General features: G+C 29.9%; 1 protein-coding gene across 1 annotated transcript in view; it reads left to right on the forward strand.

Annotated features, from left to right (window-relative positions):
- Nucleotides 1–17,383, forward strand: part of Ir25a (ionotropic receptor 25a) — a 61,475-nt gene extending 44,092 nt beyond the window's left edge. Inside the window, exons 12-18 of the mRNA XM_075366563.1 lie at nucleotides 764–902; nucleotides 1,734–1,984; nucleotides 6,461–6,660; nucleotides 6,761–6,893; nucleotides 8,080–8,207; nucleotides 13,455–13,680; nucleotides 16,446–17,383. Of these exons, the coding sequence (XP_075222678.1) occupies nucleotides 764–902; nucleotides 1,734–1,984; nucleotides 6,461–6,660; nucleotides 6,761–6,893; nucleotides 8,080–8,207; nucleotides 13,455–13,680; nucleotides 16,446–16,491 (1,123 nt within the window). The 3' untranslated portion in view covers nucleotides 16,492–17,383. The remainder of the gene's footprint in view (nucleotides 1–763; nucleotides 903–1,733; nucleotides 1,985–6,460; nucleotides 6,661–6,760; nucleotides 6,894–8,079; nucleotides 8,208–13,454; nucleotides 13,681–16,445) is intronic.
- The last annotated feature ends 6,010 nt before the right edge of the window (nucleotides 17,384–23,393 follow it).

Consider the following 23,393-nt stretch of genomic DNA (forward strand, 5'->3'; position numbering starts at 1 on the left):
AGCATTGTAAATGGTATGATTTACCCTTTATCTTGATTCAATTCAAGAACAAAAAGTCATTTGCTCTTTTACTTTACATTCTTCTCCTTTTTTTAAGTGATTTTCTTATCCGTTTTTTCTTTGTATTTTCTGTCCTTTCATGACATCTTACTTTGTATTAAACCTTTCCAGCTCAGCTTTTACATTTATAGCTATTTTAGAAAATCGTATTATCTGTGTAAAACAAAATATCTACAAAACTATCCTGTTCATTAGTCACCTTAGACACAGTTGGTCACTGTGTCTAATAATCAAATTTAAATTTGCAACATTAGTTATGGAACCATTATCTATATATTGAGTGATGCTGAGAAAACCAGACTGAAATACAGAATACAATTTTATTTAGTAATAATTTACCATTAGTTCAAAACAAAATTAATGTATGTTAAATAAAATTTATTGTAGCATTTTAAAAATTAATTTTTAATTTGCATTTTCTTCCATTTTCAAGCCCATGTTGGAAATGTTAACATATATATGTAATGTACACTTATGAGCATAATTTGGTTATTATTGTACATTGTGAACCATAAAAAAAATATTAGTTTCATATGTTCAAGTTCAATTTATCACTCTGTCCTGTACAAAAACATATCATGATTATCACAGATAAATTTATTCTCTACTTGCATTACATGGAATACATGAGTATGTTTCATTGTGCTTATATGTAGAGTTTTAACTATATTGTTATTTTATTAAATATTTTAATTTTTTTCAGTTTCTTAATGTGGGTATTTGATCGGTGGAGTCCTTATAGTTATCAGAACAATAGAGAAAAATATAAAGATGATGAAGAAAAGAGAGAGTTCAATTTAAAAGAATGCTTATGGTTTTGCATGACTTCTTTAACGCCTCAGGTATATATTTACTGATAAAATTAATCACATTAAATATTTCTGCATCCCAATTTGTTAGGGTTGAAGGACCCTTTTATATACTGTACTTCTCTTATTGCTAAGAAGGCAGTCTGTAGGCATGTATCTTCTGATATGATTGAAAGTAGTGAGAAAATATATTCAGGAATGGAAAAACGCTAGCTCATGGAGAATACAAAAACCTCCAGCAAAATAAGTCTCTTGAAAATAATCTCTTCAGAAAGTTCTTAAAACCTACATCAAACCTCTTCAGAAATATTACAATAATTATGTACTGGTATTATACCAGTAATTATGTACTGGTATTATTACAATAATTACATTTGGTATTATATCATGTTACCAGTTTTTAAAGTGAGCAATTGAAAGAAAGGGTAGAACAGTTGCTGGTGTTTTAACACTGTTGCAATTCACTCATTTTCAAATCCAGATTGAACTATGAATTTAAGTCTTATTGGTGTACTTTGATCTTTAAGGTTTAATGAATGGTGCTGCATATGGACTGATCAATATGGAACTAAATTAGAGTAATTGCTAATCCATAATTGAGCTTAAAACTGTTGTGAGACAATAAATTTTAATCCAGTGATAAATAGATACTGTAAATATTATAGTGTTCATGAGTAAATTAAAATAAAAAATAAAATTGATTTTCTTTACTAATCTTTCAGATAAAAGGACATACCACACCACTCCACCATGTTGGTTAGCAGAATATTTATGTATTGCAATTTTACATTTATTTACATTATCGCTTGAAAATGAGTGAAAGTTTATTTATTTCACTGATTTTAAAGTATCATAATTTTTCAGGGTGGTGGCGAAGCTCCAAAAAATTTGTCTGGTCGCTTGGTTGCAGCAACTTGGTGGTTATTTGGATTTATTATAATTGCATCTTATACTGCAAATTTGGCTGCATTTCTTACTGTTTCTCGCCTTGACACACCAGTTGAAAGTTTGGATGATCTTTCAAAACAGTACAAAATACAATATGCACCTCTTAATGGTTCTTCTGCAATGACTTATTTTCAGCGAATGGCAGAAATTGAGGGAAAATTCTATGAGTAAATGTTATTGTTAATAATTTTCTTGCTATATCATATCACTTTATCAACCTTTAGAGCAGTGTTTCTCAACCTGGGGATTGCAGTATAAAAGTACTCTTGATAAAAGAGGGGTTTGCAAAATTAACCTACTACTTTACATATAAAAAATAATGAAATCATTTTATGAGAAAAAAAATCATTTATAATGAACATTTTACTTAAATTTATAAAAGTGCATATGTAAAGAAAATAAATTAATGAGATGGTTGCATTTGTTTTTCATTTAAAACTTTCTCTATAAGTGGATCTATGTTAGAAACACATAAAAGTAAATTGATACAAGATGATTCCTATATTTAATTTTTAGCACAACCTTTTCACAGAGGTAAAATGTGGTAAAAGGGATAGATATTTTCAGTGCTTCTGTGACTAAATTTTCCCATATTCACTTAGATGAGCCGATCAAAACATATCTAAATTTTGAGATGTGAATTGTAGTTGTAACATTTTATTGGCAGACATTTCGATGGGCTGATTGTGAATCTCAACTGATAACTTATGAGCAGCAACAATGTTTTCACTAAATAGATTCAGTACCCATCTCATCAAGAAATCATTTTTATCTTCCAGGAAATACTCCACCAACTGAATTTTTAACTTGCACAAATGCGTCTTCATACTATCCAAACTATGGTGAAGAAGAGACTATTAGTCTCTTCTTCATCCAAAGTTTTCTCAACATAATCGGAAGTGAGTGGAAACATACCAAAAGTTTTGGCTTGAAGGCAAATAAGCCAAGCTTCTTAATGAAAGCATGAACTTTGTCATTAATAAAATGTCCTTATCACGTTCTTGTAAATTCACATTCATTCAAAAGCAAAAAATACATCAGCTAAGTTAGCAAACAACAACATATACTTATTATTCTGTAAAAACATTGAAAAAACTTCATCTCAAAAATAATTCATCTCACAATTCCAAAAACTGGGTTAACACTTTCCATCTGATGGTTGATAACCATCTGACTGTGTGTGGAAATGAAAAAAATGTCTCTTTTTGCCAATTTCATCACATAGCAAACAGCCTATTCTGTAATGATTGACTTTTAATAAAATTATCCACTTTTACAGCTTTACAAAGAATTTGTTTGAGATTCTCCGTTATATTTTTCTTAGCAAGAGCATGTCTGTGAAGGAAGCAGTGTGTCCATTCTGTCCTTGTTATTATTCTTTCCTGTTATTACCTATGCACTATACATACTGCAATACATGTATCTAGTCTATATTACAGTTTTTAGCAGCTTCATAAAATATATCAAAAAGACATCGTTCTGCTGCATGACCAGGTGTTGATTTGCAAAACAACATATTTTCTTTGAATGATCGATCTGTCCCAATCACATTCATAAAACGTAATAACTGGGAAATGTTTGCTACATCTATTGATTCATCAAACTGAATACTAAAAAATTCACTTGAACTCACTTGCTGACTTATCTGATTGTGAACATCGGCAGTCATGTTATCGATTCCCCTTGATACTGTGTCGTTAGAAAGAGTATTTTTTCAATTTTTTTTTGCTTCTTTCATGCTTATTAAAACACAGACCATATCAATTGCAGCAGGCAATATGAGATTTTGTGCGGTTGTATGAGGTTTGGACATCTTAGCTAACCTTAATGCTACTAGATAAGATTCTTCAAGTGTATTTTTATCAGTATGGCTTGATTTACAAATAGAAGCTTTGTTGATTTCTCAAAGTATGTAATTTTCTTTGGAAAAATTTGAAAGGTTTGTTTTTATGATCTGGATGTTTAGTTTCCAAATGTTGAATTGATTTTGATGGCTTCATGCTTTTATCAGACTTGAAAGCAAACAATGCACTGTGGTTTTCCATCCAGTGAGGTAAACCCATAATATAAATAACTGTCATTGTACAACTCTGTCTTTTTATGCATGCTCCATGTTCGAAACTAAAGTGATGTTCTGCAATCCCTTACGCTTCTTATATTGCTGAGAGCATGATGCGTTCAAACATATCATATACATGTTTGAACATGACACACTCTCACAGCAGATATTATGCAAGCAGACCGAATTGCAAGGAGTACATACACATCAAGTTGGAACCTGTAAATTGATAATGTTTGGACACCCCATAAATGCATGCTCATACCCATCACTATTAACGCAGCTAAATAGTTTCACTGGGTTGGGGTTGGAAGGGGTTGTAAAATAGTCCTTATATATTTTTTTTATTTTTTGGGGGTTGTGGAGTTTAAAAGGTTGAAAATCACTGCTTAGAGGAATACATTAGTCACTTATGGTTCATTTATAAAACTGTCAAAAATTTGTTGGAAGGGTACTGCATAATTATTTGCTAAATGGTATTAAAAAAAAAAAAAAAACTGAAATGGAGTTCTGTAATCCCTTGATATGGATGATTTTGGTTTACATATTTTAATTCTAAATTATTTCTTCATATAGGGAATAAGTTACTACTAAACAAATTCAATCTTTTTTTCTAATTTATTTGTGTATATATATGTATAATTATTAGTATTTAGATTAAGTTTTTTATATCCCATTTTTTCCTCTGTATGTTAAATAACCATATATAAAACAATAAAATATAATAATATTTTTTCAGCCTTCATAAAGTACAGAATTAGAGAACCCTCTTACCATTACTTTATGTTTATCAAAATGTTTTTGGGCCCAATCCTCAGTGATATTTTTTTATTTTAATAAATTCTTCTTTGTTTACATTTACACATTAATTTTAGCTTTTTACATTTTATTTTGTGAAAATTGTTTGTTATTGCAATACTTTTTCATTCTTTTGACTGAACAAATATTTGTTCTGAAATTTTTAAAATGTTTTAAATTTTATTAACAAAGCATTTTTACAAAATAAAATGTTAAAAGCTAAAATTAATGTGTAAATGTAAACAAAGAAGAATTTATTAAAATAAAAAATATTACTGAAGATGGGCTTGGGCCCAAAAACGTTTTGATGAACATAAAAATGCAAAGGTAAGAGTGTTCTCTAATTCTGTACTTTGCAGAGGCTGAAAAAATATTTATATTAAGATAATAATTATATTATCTTATGTATGGATATATATATATATATATATATATATATATATATATATATATAGTTATGAGAGTCATTCAAATATTGTTGCATTGTTGCAGAGAAGGAGGATGTTTCAAATCAGTTTCTGGTGTTGTTTGTTGCGATAAGTAGCCCTGATGTCATCTTTTGTTGATTAGATCACATTTGTTCATGTATATATATGTCTGAACCTGCACAACAGTAGCAACGGTATCCTTAGAGTTAGCTCATTTGTTTCCATCATATTTACAATGCTCTAGAAGCTTTTACTTGACAATGGACAAGTGAACAAAAAACATTTTAAAATTAAAAAAAAAATAAAATAACAAAAAACTGAGGGTGAAGGAGAAATTCCAAATATATATTTGAAGACAGGATAAAAAAACTGCATTAAGTATATCTATTTGTACTTGTGAGATAAAAATCATGTTGACCAGGGTAATTTAAGCTGGGAAATATGATAAAACAGGTCCCAGAACAGTAACTCCTGTAACTCCAGTAGTTTTTAAGATATCTGATGTAAAACACAAAATTTGATGTTGAAAAAGTTTTTTTAGGTTTGTAATACAGTAGCTTCACTAAATGACATTATTTAGAAAATTTTAGAAAATTATTTAAATTTTCTCAAAATTAACTTTCTTCAAGTTTTGTTATTAAATCTAGTGCATTCATTAGTAATTTGTAAAGCTATTGTACTACAAACCTAAAAAAAAATATTGTTTTTTGGCACTGAATTTTGTGTTTTATGTTGGATATATTAAAAACTACTGGAGTTACAGCCTGGAATCTGTTTTATCTTTTTTCCCAGCTCAAATTACATAAAAAAACTACCAACTTTACTCCTTAACTTGGATCCCAAAAATTACAATAGGGCTTCTTTTTCTTAGAAGAGCTGAATTCTGAACAAAATCTTTTGCTAGCCATAATTCAAAAACAAAGCATTTCCAGACCTATGTTTATATGAATTTGTTTCGTATTTTCACTAGTAGAACATGTCCTGAAAGTTTCTCAGTTTCTTTGTGGAATACCTGCATAATTTATATACATGTATTAAAATATTATTAATCATTCACTACACATATGTGCTAGTTCGAATAATCACAATGCATTCAGTGAAATAAGACAGATGTTAAGATAAACAGTTGTGTGCAAAAATTATGTCTAGGTAACAATCAAAAAATTGTTACACAAGTGAGTTAAGTGTATATCTCAAAGTAGGTCATCTATAACTAGCTTTTACACTATGCAGACTGATCTCTTTAATTATTCAGATATATATAATAGAATAATATATTGCTGTTATTTGAAGTTGGAAGGCATTATACCTTATATTATGATATTGTTTATTATTATAAAATATTCTTCTTTTCACAGTATTTGGAAGGAAATGAGCTTAAATGACAGTCTAAGTGAAGTAGAACGTGCAAAATTGGCTGTTTGGGATTATCCAGTCAGTGATAAATATACCAAAATGTGGCAAGCTATGAAAGAAGCTAGACTTCCAAATACTCTTGAAGAAGCAGTTGAACGTGTTAGAAGTTCAAAAACTTCCAGTGAAGGATTTGCCTATCTTGGTACATAACATTAATTTAAATATAATATTCTTAAGAAAAATATTTATATTTATAAGAAGATTTTAACATTGGATTATCTTATCATTGGTTTGATTTTAAGGTGATGCAACAGATATCAGATATCAAGTATTGACAAGCTGTGATCTGCAAGTGGTTGGTGATGAATTCTCAAGAAAACCTTATGCAATTGCAGTACAGCAAGGTTCTCACTTAAAAGACCAGTTTAACAATGCGTAAGTTGGTTTATATCTGTATAATTCTTTTCTTTTTCACTGATAAATTTACTTTATATTTTCTAATCAAATAAGGTTAGTCTTATACTAACCTTATACATTTTACGTTTTAATACTGGGTCACTGGGGCTGAATTTGTAATTTTCATGCTTGAACACACATTCAATATTTTGGCAATTTTATATTTCTTAAATAAAATTTATAATAATTTGATAACATTAATGCTTAACTTTCTTGACACTTGCATAGAGCTTAAAATTTAACTTTCCTGTATTAATAAAATTAAATGTATTATTATTCTTATAACCTTACATTTTTTTCCATATATTTACATATGAGGACTATTTTTTAAATAAGGTCCGATGGGCTGTAGCTATGTAAATTTTGCACAACTGTTAAAACGTGCATGTATCCCAGCTCACGGCATGCCTTGTACAAAAGTAGATGCCATTTGCAGTCGTAGCCTCACTGTGTACAGTTTATATTGTGAAGTAGAAATGTTGCAAATAACTGGCGCCGATTGTGAAATGTAGTCTGTGATAAGAGTTTTGACTACAAGGAACATGCTAGCAGCAGACATTTATTGCCAGATATGTGAGGTTTATGGGCCTAATTCAATGAGTGACAGTAAAGTGCAAAATTGGGTAAGCCTGTTAAGGGAAAGTGGGACAATGTCCACGATCGGGTCGACCTTCTGTAATCACAAACAATTTGGTATGTAATGTTGATGCAAAAATTTGTGAAGACTGGCAATTCATGATTTCCACTTTGTCACTGATTTCCCTTAAGTCTAACTAACCCCTTTGGGATTTATTACTCTAATGTTCAATTAATCCAATGGTTTTTGTTTTTTTTAATTTAGTAGAATCATTCACAAATGTTACCTCATCAATATTCATGATTATAAATTTTTAAATATAAGTCCAAACAGATAATCAACCAAGATTAATACAAACATTTATAGATAACAGTTTTACAAACAAGATCTTAGCATTTTTGAATCTGCCAGGAGCCTCAATACTTAGGTCAGTATTGGAGATAGGTAATTTTTTTGATAAACCGAACATCTTCCTTCTGTTGTACATTGAACAGTGAAGAAAATAGAAATGCATTGGGAATAAGTAATAAAAATGTAACTGAAAATAAATTAATGATTCACTCATTCTTTCTTTCTTAATATTTTTAGAATACTTCAGTTGTTGAACAAACGAAGACTTGAAAAATTAAAAGAAACATGGTGGAGTCAGAATTCTGAGAAAATGACTTGTGAAAAACAAGATGATCAATCAGATGGAATTAGTATTCATAATATTGGTGAGTTTTGGGTAGAGAACTGACTCTAATAATTCTTGTTAAAATATTTTAGATTTTCCTAATGTGTACATTGCAATCTATTAACTAGTGAACAATAAGCAACCACCCCACGGTCCATTTAAATGAGTATACGAGTATGTATGATATTTAAATTATGTCTGTAGTCTTGTACAGACTCAGGCTGACCATTCCAAAGACATGTAGTTAATTTAACCCCAACCACCAAAGTATGCCGGTATTCATTGTCTAATATTCAAATTCATATAAAAGCAACAACTACTTTTTACTAAGATCTGAACCTCAAACCTTTGACTTCAAAAATCAGCTGTTAAATTACTGATTTGTGACGAGTTAACCACTAGACCAGCCCAGTGAGCTCGTTAAGATATGAAAAATGAATTTTCATTAGTGAAGTAATATACTGTCAAGCCAGTTTGTATAATTACCCACCAGGTCTAGTGGTGAATGCATCTTCGCAAATCAACTTATTTTCGAAGTTGAGAGTTCATATCCTAGTAAAGGCAGGTATATGGATTTGAATACTAGATCGTGGATACCAGTGTTCGTTGGTGATTTGGTTTCAATTAACCACATATTTCAGAAAGGTCGACCTGAGATTGTACAATACTACACTTCATGTACACTCATACATATCATCCTCATTCATCCTCTGAAGTAATCCTGACGGTGCTTCCGAAGGCTAAACAGAAAAAAAAGATTGTATAGTTCGTTATCATGTTGGCTTCTGAATCACTGGTTTTGGATTCAATTGCAGGCAAAGGTCTGGGATTGTTTTACTTATTACATATTCTCATTAAAAGATATCTGTAGCGTGTTCTAATTACTAATAATAGTCAATACAGTGTTTATTTGAAAACCAAGTAAAAAGCTAATTTGTATTAAAAAGATTCTGCTGTATAATTTAATAGGAAATTTTTTTAACTATCTTTTAAAATTCTTTGCAGAAATCTATTTCTTATTATTTAATAATATAATGTTTAATAACATGTTTTATATTATATTTTGTAATATAATTTTATCAGAGTAATCTTCAGCCATTACTGGCTAATCCATAAGTCTGAGTTAGAAAGGAAATGCCTACATCTCTAACTGTAGGGTTGAGACAATCTCGAACAAGATTTGCATATATCGTAGATGCAGTCTGCTACTCTTTTTTAAAATCTATTAACCTTCTTTAATTGCTGACAAAAGTAAGTTCACTGACAAAGAAAGTACCCCACAGTTTTTATTACTATCATTAAAAAAAGAACTTGTTTCTCATCAGTTTTTTCAGTTTGTTTTTTTTAGTTTCGGTTTTTGATTTTTTTATTCTTTCCTTTTTATACTGTTATAGCCTTCTACAATGATATTTTACAGACCAGTAAAAAAATGCTACCACTATACACAGAGTTTTTTGATTTCCGTACTGAAACCTAGTAAAGATAAATGAGCTGATGATATATCCAATGATAAGGAGGCAAGAAACATTACAGAGAGCGTTAAATACTGTTGTATAAAGTTGCTTGTAGTAAGGTACAATGGTGAAGGTAAACCCTTCGCTGCGGATAAGTAAGAGCATTGTAACAGCTTGTGGGTCTCCAAAATCTGTGAAAAAACTTAGGAATGACAACCTGTTAATTGAAGTATGTAATGAAGTGTAATGTCGGGAACTCCTAGCTCTTATATAGAGATAGACTGAGTGATTGTAGAGCCCCATAAGATCTAAATTCCAGCAAGGTGTGATCATTTGCTGTGATCAATTTGACAGGAGTGGTACTACAGCGATCCACCTACTTGCCAGGCTTACACACCTGATATTTGATAGTGCAAGTGAATTTATTCCTCTAAAATCTGAAAAGCCAAATGGCCTGCTGTTCCTTGGTGGGACGAAGACTGCAGAAGTGCATTAAGGGATCATTGCAGGACTTTACGTAATTTCAATCAAAGGCCTACAACAGATTTGCTCTGTGTCTTGCAGAATGAAAGAGCTGTATGCCGTTGAGTATTTTGGTGTGCTAAATGGAAATCATGGCTGAATTATGTGAATACAATCTCTCTGATAACTCCATCATCTGTTGTATGGAGTAAAGTTCAGGCCATGTGTGGATCAGGACAATCTTCGCAGCTGATTGGACTGGAAAACAATGGCATCCTTGACACCACATCAACTGATGTGGCCAACACATTTGGAATTTTCAGTTTCCCCTTACACTGTCATATTGTCCTGAGTTTATGAAGTATAAGTTGCAAGTAGACAGTCTCCCATTACTAGAGACTCACAAAATGAATTAAACCTTGGGTTTTCTATTGATGAGCGAAAGTATGCCTTAAAAAATTCCCGTGTCAATTCCCCTGGAAATGATAATATCAGATTTAGGCCTCCTGAATACTGTATATGACATCTTTTGTCTATTTTCAATAAAATAGTTTCTGACCAGGTTTTTCCAGATTCTTGGTCAGAAGCATTGGTGATTCCCATACTGAAACCTGGTAAAGATAAATCATGCCCTTTTGCCCTATCTTGTTGACCAGTAAGTACCTTGTGCAAGTTGATTTAATGAATGGCAAATGGTAAACCTTTGTCTAGTGTAGAACCTTGAGAGAAATGCCCTAATTGCCCCTGAACAATGCAGTTTCCACCAAGGTAGATCTTCTATTAAACATGCAGTTGCCTGAAATCTGTTATTCAAAATGCCTTCCAACTTCACCAACACCTTTTTGCTGTTTTTTGATATGCAAAAGGCATATGATATGGCTTGGGGGAGAGGAATCCAAAATACATTCTTAAAAAACTCCTGATAAATGCAAGGAGAGTCACCTTGCATTTATCAGGGATTTCCTAAATAGTCAGTCTTTTCAAATTCAAGTTAGAACAATGGTATCTGAAAGTTTCAAGATAGAAAATTGAATACCACAGGTAAATGTTCTAAGTGTTATCTTTTGCTGTAACATAAATAGTATAACTAATTGAAGGAAAATCCCGTTATGTGTTTGTTTAGTTGTAGGTGATTTTGCAATTCACATTGTTTGAAGAACTTTAGCTATTGCCAAAAGGCTGTTCCAAATTACAATAACCTATTTGGAATCATGGTGTAAAACAACTGGATTTACTTTTTCCCCTGAGAAAACAAAATGCATTTGCCTTTCCCAGTTGAGGGAACATGTTAATCCTCAACTTTATTTATACAGTGAACTAGTTGAACCATGTATGAAGGTTAGATTTTTAGGGAAGTTGTTTGACCAATTACTGGTGTAAGAAACAGATTTAATGGAGCTGAAGATAAAATATCTAAAACTGCTAGCGATGCTGAGAGTTCTAACTAATATAGTTGGGGAGCTGATTGAGTATGCATGTTCCAGTTCTATCGAGCCCTGGTCGATTCCCATTTGGATTACAGCAGCATGGCTTATTCATCCACATGGACTACTGTTCTTAGAATGCTTGATGGAGTCCATCATTCATTTGTCCCCCTTACTACAGGTGCATTTCATTCAAGCCCCAAGGTAAGTCTACTATTGGGTTGTAATGAGTCACCTCTTTGGAATAGAAGAAACTAAATGATCTGCTCCTATGAAGCTTGTATTAAAGCAACCAAATAATCTGACCTTTGACACAGCGCTCTCCAACCAGCATGTTAATTGATATAAGGAAAGGCTGAGATCTACTGTCCTGCTAGGCATCAGAGTTCATTGCCTTTTCTTATCTCTAAATATACAATTATCTCCCATTGTTATGATTACTCAACATTATTACCCCCTTGGTGGCCTTCTCTCGTAAATTATTGCTTTGGTTTTTGACAATATAAAATAAAGTACATGAATCCTTGCAAGAAAATTTTTATAATATTGTAAATAGTTTGAATCCTGATGCTATATTTTATACAGGTGGCTTTAAACATGATAATTCTGTTGATTATGCTTTTGTGATTGGCAATAGAATATATATGTTTGGCCTTCCTGTCATAGCTGGTGTTTACATAGTGGAGCTGTATGCTATTAATAAGGCCTTAAACATAATTAGCCCAACATTTTGACTTGTCTGATTCCTTGAGTGCCTTACAAGTGATAAGTGACATGTACTCCAGACACCCTGTTGTCTGTGATACATAGTCTGTTATCTCTGAAATGACTCAGCATAACACAACTGTGAGTTCCTGCTGGATCACTAGCTATATTGGAATTTCAGGCAATGATCATGTTGATCATGTGGCAAAAGAGGCTTGTTTGTAGTCTCCTTTCATTAATCATGTTATTTGAAAAGATCTTGTCTGTTTTCTGAAGAGCGTGATTCTTGAGAATGACATTGTGAATTGAATGCTACCAACAACAATAAACTTCATCCAATTAAGAACACTGTGGAGCCATCCAGGAAAAACCGTCGAGAGGAGGTTATTATTTGTTATTTGTGAAAAGAGCACACTAGACTCACTCATGGATATCTCATGACTCAGATCGATGCACCCGTTAGTGTTCACCGCAACTGCCAGCTAATGATGTACCATATCCTTGTGGATATGATATCTGTTATGCAGCATTTCATCTGAAATTTAAACTAGGGGCTAACATGCAAAATATTTTAGAGATCTATGAAACGATGTTATCAAATATTTTAATGATTTCTTAAGGTTATGCATTGTAGTCAGATATTTGATTATTCATATAATATTTTTTGTCTATGCCATTTGGTATATGCCAGAGAGTATTTTTGTTGTTTTAAGTTAGATTTTTAATATTTTATTTCACTGTAGTTTTATTTCACCTTTATTCTACGACACAGGCATTTTAAATCTACGCTGTGTTTTTGTATTATTGTTGTTAACTTTTAATTGTTAATTTTTAGTATTTAATTGTTTACTTCATGAATATTGTATCCGGGCAATGATGACAACACTTCATTGTGCGCCAAGGAAAAAATCAGACAATTGAAATCTTACTGCATCTTTGCCAATAAGTATAAACCTAATAACCCAGTTAATGAACAGTAAAAAATCATGAATGGACTTACTTTTCTAATCAGTTTTTTGTTGTTTGATTTCTTTTCCTGTTGAGATTTTTTTAAATCACTGAAGTAAAACTAAAGAAAAGAACCCTTCTTGACCATCTTTTAACTTAAACAAGACCCATGTCACAACTCCTTTTTTTTCCCTATTCTGCTGCAAGGTGTATTTTTAATAAATGTTTGATAAAAGATGAACATGATCTATAGTGTTCATTATTGTAATATATGTATATTATTTCTTCTTCAAGGTGGCGTATTTATAGTAATATTTGTTGGAATCGGATTAGCTTGTATAACTCTTGCATTTGAATATTGGTGGTATAAATATCGTAAACCGCAAGGAATCACTGAGGTTAAAGAAAAGCGAGATCATCATGCACAGCGACGTGAATTCTTAGAGAAAATTATAGGCAATGATAAAGCTGAAATGCCTGCATTTAGACCACGTCATGCTTTTCATGGAAATGATTTTAGGTAAATTATTATTTAATTTTTTTATTAATATTACACTTAATTTTTTTCTATTATCCTCTTGCGGGTTATTCAAGGCCAAACCTTGACAAACAAAGAAACTTCACCTCTATCTCCCTTTTGGAATCATTTTTCTTTCTGCAGGAACAATTTTCCTTCAAGTACTGTTTTTGACTAAGTCTTGTTTCTCTCAATTTCCAAATTATTTTTAGTATTTTCCCATTCTTTTAACCTAATTCTTAATTAAACCTTCTTGGTTTGATTAAGCTTAATGCTTAATTAAGGAGTTATCTCTCTCCTAGTCTTAAAAAACTCTCATCTCTGCTCTCTCACTATATGACATTTCTTTTATTTAGTTTATGAATCCTTGCTACATATGCCAGAATAGACAGATAATTATGATGTTAATTACTTATAGAAGCTCTATCATATTCTAAAATAATCCTTTTACAATACGTTAGATATACCAAGTGTAATTTATTTTCTTGAATATTCTACAATATAATTATTATTCATTTGAATAAGCAGTGTAGAAATTATAAGAAAAGCCAGTAATCAATACAAGTGAGAGTGTATTCATCGTAATGTAGAGCAGATTCAATAAAATGTACTTTTCTTTAATTATCACTTTGTTTTTTTATCTTAGCTGGAATTAAGTATTACAATTATTTGATGGAATCTTTTTTCTTTCTTTCAAAAAAAAAGCTATTGTCTATAAAATGATGCTTACTATTGATCTGGGACTCATCCCTGGTATTGAAATAAAAATATTTGATTTTATCATATTCACATTTATATGCATGTACATGTCCTAACAGTTCTGAGTTTATGTATTAAAAATTGTTTTTAGAATTATTCTTGCATACCATGATTGTTATTCATACTCGTAAATGTGCCCTCTTGCTATCTAAAATATTTGATCTATACATGATATGTAACTCTGGAATTTATTGTTGATGGTGGTTTACAGTTTGCTAGATGCAAGCCAAGGTATCCTTGCAAGACTCTGAAAATAACTGGTCAGATTATTGAACTTTTTCTAAATCCATTTTTTATTAGTGTTTGAGTAATTATTATATTTGAACAGGATAATATTTCTGTTATTATATTCAGCACATAATGATACCTCTAGAGACATGTACTAGGTCAATTACTTTGTAGAAATTTGTTGGTACAAAGCACCATGCCATCACTTAAATTCTATTGTCATTCATTTATAATTAAGCCTACTTCTTATTTATATTATAACTATGTAATGTTTCACAAAAAGTTATCATAAATTTGTACTGTATGATGTGCAGTTTTTTCTACCTACAGGGAAAAACAAGATATCATATCTTGAGGTGTTTGGTAATTAGATAATTGAGTCTATGAAACTGAATATTGGTCTTAAAAGAAGCAGATTCACTGTCTGAAAAGTATACAGTGTAAGGTTTTACATGTACTTCCAGTCAAAACAGGAGTCCTCTAGATGCTGGTGTATTTTAAGGAATTTGATAGTGTATGTGTGATATTTCTTGATAGGCAGTTTAGTTATACCATGAATTCTGTTCAAATCTGATAATTATGATTATCCTAATGACAAATATCCTCTTTGAAAGTATATATCTTAATAATGATTTGGTTTGACTGATATATATTTGAAGTATTTTTAAAGGTTAATGTTTTTATCTCCATTGATCATTAAGTAATGATACAGTTGTAAGGATTATAATATCGCCTTATTATCTTAGATAGCGCCAAATGCTGTACTAAAAATATAAATTACGCCCAGTCAACAGCATGAGGGTGACTTTTATTTAGATAGTCACATTAGCTTATCTATTATTGCACAGTGATACATAGATTTTCTCCTAAAACTGAGATGAGAACGGTTGTATAAAGTAAATCGCGAAGAGGAAAACCCCGTTTGAAAAAAGATTTTATCGAATCGCGTTAATTAGTTATTAACGATTAAAGTTAAAAATTTTTTGACTGTCAACCATATGATTTTTTGATATGTGTGTATTGGAAATTTTATACAGAATATGAATTTCTAAAAATTATATCAAAAAAAGAAAACAAGAAGAATATTGATGTCTGAAAAATAAATAAATAAGTCGAGAAAAGGTGAAATCGGGAAATACCTTCAAACAAGTGTTAACGATAAGCTATAAGGGTAATAAACAGCGGTTTGCCGTAGCATTGTTGGGCCGCCGTAATTCCTACAATAAAATGTAACAACAATGCTACGGCAAACCACTGTTTATTACCCTTATAGCTTATCGTTAACACTTGTTTGAAGGTATTTCCCGATTTCACCTTTTCTCGATTTATTTATTTATTTTTCAGACATCAATATTCTTCTTGTTTTCTTTTTTTGATATAATTTTTAGAAATTCATATTCTGTATAAAATTTCCAATACACACATATCAAAAAATCATATGGTTGACAGTCAAAAAATTTTTAACTTTAATCGTTAATAACTAATTAACGCGATCCGATAAAATCTTTTTTCAAACGGGGTTTTTCTCTTCGCTATTTACTCTATACAATTGTTTTCTTCTCATTCTTAGGAGAAATTTTTTTTTTTTTTTGTTCTACTGTGTTATTATTGATGAAACTGAAAGTTTGAAAACTGAAAATAAAAATTGCTATTAATGTGATTGTTTTTAGTATATATCTTAAAGTTTTCTCAAAGTTCATTTAAAAAGTAGAATTGTTTATAAAATTCTGTTAGTGTATTTTTTCTTTCGAAATTATTAATTACATTATCTTTTTTTTCAGGAGAAATATAGGGGTTCCTCCTGTAGCTGTGCCTGGCCAATGGTAGATTGATAACTGATATTGAAACTTGTTCATCGTAATTTTATTTGTTCAATAATGTAATTACAACATCGATAATTATTTATTAATTCACTCAACCTTCCCAAATACATAGTGTGTGTTAAATGTACCACAATTAATATTTATGTATTTTAATATTTAACAAACAAGAATTACATCAATGTCAAGATTGTACTATCATTGCAACATGTGAATGTCCATCAGTACAATTTAATAAAACATAATTATTTTTAGGTAATAAGCATTTGTAAATTATTATAAAAAAGTGTACAGAAGATTTAATTTAAGACAAAAATGTGGGAAAAAAATGAATTTTAAAAATCAATATTTTTGATTTGCTGAAATTAAACCATTTCTCAAAATAGAATTCATCTTGGTATATTTAGTTAGTATCAAAGTAGAAAAATTTGTTAATTTAACTTAGTTTCAAATATGTTACTACCGATATCAGTAGTTTGAATTTGTTTAGGTTGACCCATCAATTAAAATGGTTACAAATGCAAAGATGCAATTTAAGAATAAACAGTACTGATGTGAACATGAGTTGGTAATGTTATTAATGTTTTTTTTTTAAGTGCATTGATTGATTTCCGAATAAAGTTGTAACAATTCAATTGAATGATAATGTGATATTTGTTTGTAAATAGGAATTCTAATGAGTTCCTATGTGGGTATCAAACTTACAACTTACAATGGAATTTTTGTGCTCTGTGATGCCCAGAAATAAAATGTTAAATTAAACAATATTTTATAGGCTAAATGGTTGCAGTGGTAATTTTTCTATATTGCCTTGTACTACTCTACAATGAATCATGCTTTCTCTGTGCAAGTCATGATGCTGCTGTGTCATACACTATGATGCATTGATGACTTAAGTTACAAATACAGCCTTTCATATAGTTTTTTTTCAAAAAAGATACTACATTTATATTAGTTTCTTTATTGTGATCTGTTGTTTTGTGTTTGTTATGTATATTTTAATAAATATGTAATTAACATGTTTTTAATTTTATTAATTTAAACTGTAGAATTTAAATAGAAAATGTTGCTTTCAACACCAGTCAATAAAAGAAAAATTGATGACTAGGGAAGAAAATTCCAAGAAAAGTGTGAGCTGAACTACTTTTGTATGAAAGTGAACAATAAAATTACATGCTTATTTTGTAAAAATTCTATTAGTATCACTAAAGAATACAACATTAACACTAATCACAAGGAACAATATTCGAGCTTTGAAGGAAAAATAAGAGAAGAAAAATTAAAAATTATGAAGAAATTAGTTCATATTCAGCAAGAAATATTTAAAAAATTCATGACAACTAATGTATAGATCAAGATGATGATGAATCAGTAGTAAGAGAAAGTTACAAAATAAGGTGTTTGTTAGCAAAATGTTCAAAATACTCACAGATGATTTGTTAATCAAAGAATGCATGATAAAAGGAACTGAATTATTATATATTAATATTTAAGAAAAAATGTATGTGGCCAGCATAAATCATACATCAGACAAACTTGCCCATGGCAGAAATGAGTTGATACACCTGTTTCTTTCTTTTTCCTGTTTAGCATCTGGTAACTACCGTTTAGATAATTCTTCAGAGGATGAATGAGGATGATATGTATGAGTGTAAATGAAGTGTAGTCTTGTACAGTCTCAGTTCGACCATTCCTGAGATGTGTGGTTAATTGAAATCCAACCACCAAAGAACACCGGTATCCACAATCTAGTATTCAAATCCGTGTAAAAATAACTGGCTTTACTAGGACTTGAACGCTGGAACTCTTGACTTCCAAATCAGCTGATTTGAGAAGACGCGTTCACCACTAGACCAACCCGGTGGGTTGACACACCTGCTACTAATGAATTGTCTTACTTTTATAAAATAACTATAAAAGGTAATAAGTATTATTTTTTTTCTAATAAAATCAAGTTTGAAATAACTATTACTTTAAAGTAATCGATAAGCCATAAGTCCAAAACACCGCTCAAACTGTTCGATAATAATGAGATAATATTAATTATTAAGTGCTGGTGTTTTCAAATTTAATTTTTCATTTTTATGAGTGTAAAGTTGAAAATAGGCAAAAAGGTTCTGTTGTATAGTTTTTCTTAGGGTTTTGAAGAAAAAATTCAGTAACAATAAAACTAAATCGGTTAAAAAAAAGTTATTGGTTTAAAGAAAAAAATCAGTTGATGTAACACTTGATCAAAGAAAAAATAAAACAGAAACAACTGTTGAATGTACATAATATTACTTTACTCTTAAAAAAGTTAGAAAAGACATTAAATTGCCTAGATTTAGACTTTTTATAGAAAAAATCCATTGGAAAATAAATAAGAATTAAAGATAATGAAATATAAAAAAAGATATATTACATCTATATATTTAACATATTATGCGGTACCAAACTACAGAAACATGAACAAAGTAACCACTAACCAAGGATTTCTCTGGCTTTGCTTCTGATGAAGTTATAAAATAAAAATATGTAAAAAAAATGTTTAAAACACCACTCTTAAATTAAACGCACTGAAAGGTAAAAAATAATTTTAGGATAGTATCTCAGAATGGATTTGACAACAAGCTTTGATGGTGATGTGTAAGATTATGTGAAAGTCATAATGTAGCGTTCCTAACGCAGTTTATACTTCCCGCCAATACACATGTGTTTATCGTTGCTAAGGGTCGTCGTTTTAACAACGGAAGGCAACGTGAAGACCAGTCGATATTTAACAGTTACCTACTCAGTTAAATTCGAGTTATTTATACATCTGGTATCTGTTATGTGAAATACAAATAATAAATTCAGCTTTATTACATAATTTCACAGTGTCATGTTCAGTGTTTTTATACATTTATTCATTAAAGACTTGGGACCTATCCCAACACATAGCTTCAAATTAGAAATTTGATGTTTTTCCAATTTTTTCATATGCGTGATGAATGACCAAAAGAGTAGGGAGCTAAAATTTGTGAAATAAGTACAATTTTTCATATCTTACATATCACCATCAAAGCTTGTTGTAAAATCCATTCTGAGATACCGTCCTAAAATTATGTTTTACCTTCCAGTGTGTTTAATTTAAGAATGATGTTTTAAACATTTTTTTACGTATTTTTTATTTTCTGCTTTTTAATGCATTTAATATGAGTGGTTTTAAAAAAGTTTTTTTACATATTTATTTTCTACTTTTTAGTCTTCATAAGTTTGTACTTTGCAGCTGTGCTAGCGCACAGGTTTGACCGATCTTTCAAAGTTTTCATGCCTTAAATTTCCAATACCGCAGACAAGAGTATAGGCAGCTTTAAAAGTTCATATATCTTAAATTATTACTGCATTTACTCGTATACATTTCAAACATCACACCAGGTATAAATTTTAGGTCTCTATTCTCACATATTAAAATCTCTCATGCATTCATACACTGAATCAGTCAGTAATGTCATTCAATACACCAAATGAAATTCCCGATTTCCAAACTCCAGCCATAATTTAACAAAAGTTGTGGGCAATTTTTTTTTTCACCGTGTGTGCGGTCATGCATTGTCAGCAGCAAAATTATTTTGATTTTTTTTCATACGTTTTTTTAACCTTTTTGATGTTTAATTTTTTTACAATTTTAAGGTGATTTTGATATTAGTTTGTAATCTACGCAGGGGAAATGCACACTTCTTACTTATGATCGAAGAGGAATAATGACTATTATTTACTAGCTCATAAGTATCATGAATCATCAGAAATAAGTATTGAATGTAACGATTATATGAAATTTTAATTTTTACCTCAGCCGTAGAAAAAATACTTTTATTCAATTTCTTGAATTGAAACAACAATATCACAAACATGGATAATTCTTTCATTAAGAAAATATGCATGCAAACGAGGTTCTTAAGTTAAAGGGGCATTTTTTTTACTTTATTAAGGAGCATTTATTTCACTAATTAACACACCATAGCGACTTGAAAATGTTGCTAATATGTGTTATCAGGAGCAAACTTGTATGAAAAATTTCAGAGTGAATGGGAAAATGGAAGTGCTTCAAAATTCGACTAAAAAGTTCCGTACCATGAATCTCACATACATAGTCCAAGAACGAGTTCATATGAGTGGTAAAAACCAGAAATTGGCATAAGTAAGAATTAACTTAATTCAGTAAAGAATTTTGATAATTTTTAGATCTTATGAATTCTTATTCTAAGATAAATATTCAGTTTTCCCAAAAAAAATATTTCAGAAAAATATAATGTTTTATGTTTGTGACAGTAGGTAGTCAGAGAAAATCAGGAAAAGTAAGTAATATATGCGTTTAAAATGTAGTGATGTTAATAAAACTTATTTTTTCTTTTTAAAATTTTTTTATTATCCGTCGATCCATCGAGCTCTCTACATTCTCCATTAACACCACCACATTTTAAAACATATTTATTACTTTTTATAATTAGAAAACAAAGAAAAAAGGTGAAGGAAGAATCTGTGAAAAATGTTTTGTAAAATACTAATTGGACTGGTTAACCATATACAACAACATTTAGGTTATTTTATCTGGTTTAAAGGAAAAAAGATAAAAATGAGAATATGAATTAGATAATTGGAACGTAAGATGTAGGTAATATTTTGAGATTAACGGATTAGAAAAAGCAATAATAAATTGCATCGGGCAAAATCAAGTAATAGATTACAAAAAAGTCAAAGATGATTCCATGCTGGATATTTATGTGAATAACTTTGTTACTTAGAAGAGGAAATATAATGTTATTTTTTTGCAAACAATTTATAAAATTTTATGATTGTAATAAATTATAAATAATTTAACTATATTATCTTATATAAAATGGAAATATTTTTATAAAAACATGCTTATTTCTAGAATTCTACTAGGCTGATTTTAATGATGTTTGTGCAGTTTCAAACCTTTCCTTGGGCATGTTTTACAGAACTTTTAAGTTCTGTTTCCTAGAAAACCTACTAGAAAATTGAAAAAAATTTACCTTTTTTTAATTAAAAAATTTAATGGGTGGGATGGGTGGATCCTTTTTAACTGTGTCAAAAGATAAAATCCGTAAAGTTTGTCGCGTATTTTTGAAAAGGTATTTTAAATTGATAACAGCTGAAGTTTTCCTTTTTCCTATCAATAAAAAAAAAATTAAATTGTGTATTTTATATAATTGCATACTTAGCCCTCCTTCCCCATAAGTTAATTCCAACCATTTCAGTCAGGATTCACGTTTTAGAAATATCATTGTAAAGATATGTTCATTTATTTTTGTTACAGAAATATTATTTTTGCTACAAAAAGAAATTATGTAAAGAATATGTTAAAAAGAAATAAAAACCTTATAAAAAATGGAACAAAAAAAAAATAGAAACACTGAAAGGGGATTCGTTTTTTTCCTGTGAGGATTATATTCTTTCAAATGATTCCACTTTTTGCATTTTAATGGAATAAATTGTTAACAGTAGTTTTCTACACCCTGTTGTACTTTTTCATGGAACAAGATTTATTGCTAGTTTTATAAAATCATTCTTTTGTTAATGCTATAGCCACAACAATAGCCTAATTGATACTGATCCAGTGCCAATAAAAAAGTATCTTTTTAATGTGCTTTAGTTGTTAGAAATATTTAGTATTTCTCAAATGATATGAATAAATCACATTTAAAAAAAAATATTTTTTTTATTTTTATTTTATAAGCAGCGTTGACAAAAGAAAAAAGTACTTATACTATTTAATTTACTTTTATTTCTTTCCACTCGCTAAAAATCTGTATAAGAAGATGCTACTTTGAATTTTATAATTTTGAATTGAATAAAACACAACAAAATTACAATTATTTTTATTATTTATTAAACTATGCAAATTTACAATTACAATTCCCTAAATCTTAATAACAATTAATTATCTTATCTATTCAGTATTTCTCGACTTTTCTAATGAAACAAAGTACTCGAAGACTTGAACCAGTGTTGTTTAACTTGCTTTTTATAAAATCGATTAAATAAGAATCCTGGAAATGACTTTTTTAAATACTATATTTAACCGATGCCCAGAGTTGATCAATTGTTTGTGTATGTAGGAGTGATGTAAGATTCAATCTTTAGATTGAGTGGGTTCGTATTCTTAGCAACAGATATGCTAGCATTATGATTTTTTATTATTATTATTTTGGTGATACAGTTCAAATAATCAGATCGGGCCTAATTTTTTCCATAATTGATTGTTATTGGATTTCTATACTTTGATCCGGAACTAATAATTTTAGTCTATTTTTTTTTTTTAATACATAAAAACTTCATCAATTTCATTATACCACAAGTGCAAAAAAAGGATATATCGGTTTTAATTTGTTATCTCTTGAATGATGTGTACAATGTTGATTTCAGGTTGGAATCGAAGAACAAAAAGGACAGCTTTAGTTGTGCACATGGCTGTACATCAATTCTTTACTTTTTCGCTTGACAGAATCACTAGCACAGATGATGATTACTAAACAAAGTCCTTCTATGTTTTACAGTTAGCTAAATGTAAATCTGCAGTTTTGTGTTCCGTAGAAAATGTAATTATGATCCTTTAAGTGACAATAACAGTTTTCAATGGCATAATCAGTTTGAAACAACTGGGGGTCTGGTAAAGGGAAGAATATGGGGTGACTGAGGGTGATTGAAGAAAATGACTGCACAATTAGCTTAATGGTATAAGTATTTAACGAGGCCTGTCAGTCACTACTAATGTATAAATTTCAATATTATTCTTTTAATTGGGTAACGTCTTAATGAGGTCATAACAAATGACTTCAGTGATGATGATGATAATCATCATTCATCATTCAGTGTAGATGAAAAGACGAATATGATAACACTGGAAAGTGGCTTAAAACAAAAATT

Source organism: Lycorma delicatula, chromosome 5, assembly GCF_047948215.1.
Source record: "Lycorma delicatula isolate Av1 chromosome 5, ASM4794821v1, whole genome shotgun sequence".
NCBI lineage: Eukaryota > Metazoa > Arthropoda > Insecta > Hemiptera > Fulgoridae > Lycorma > Lycorma delicatula.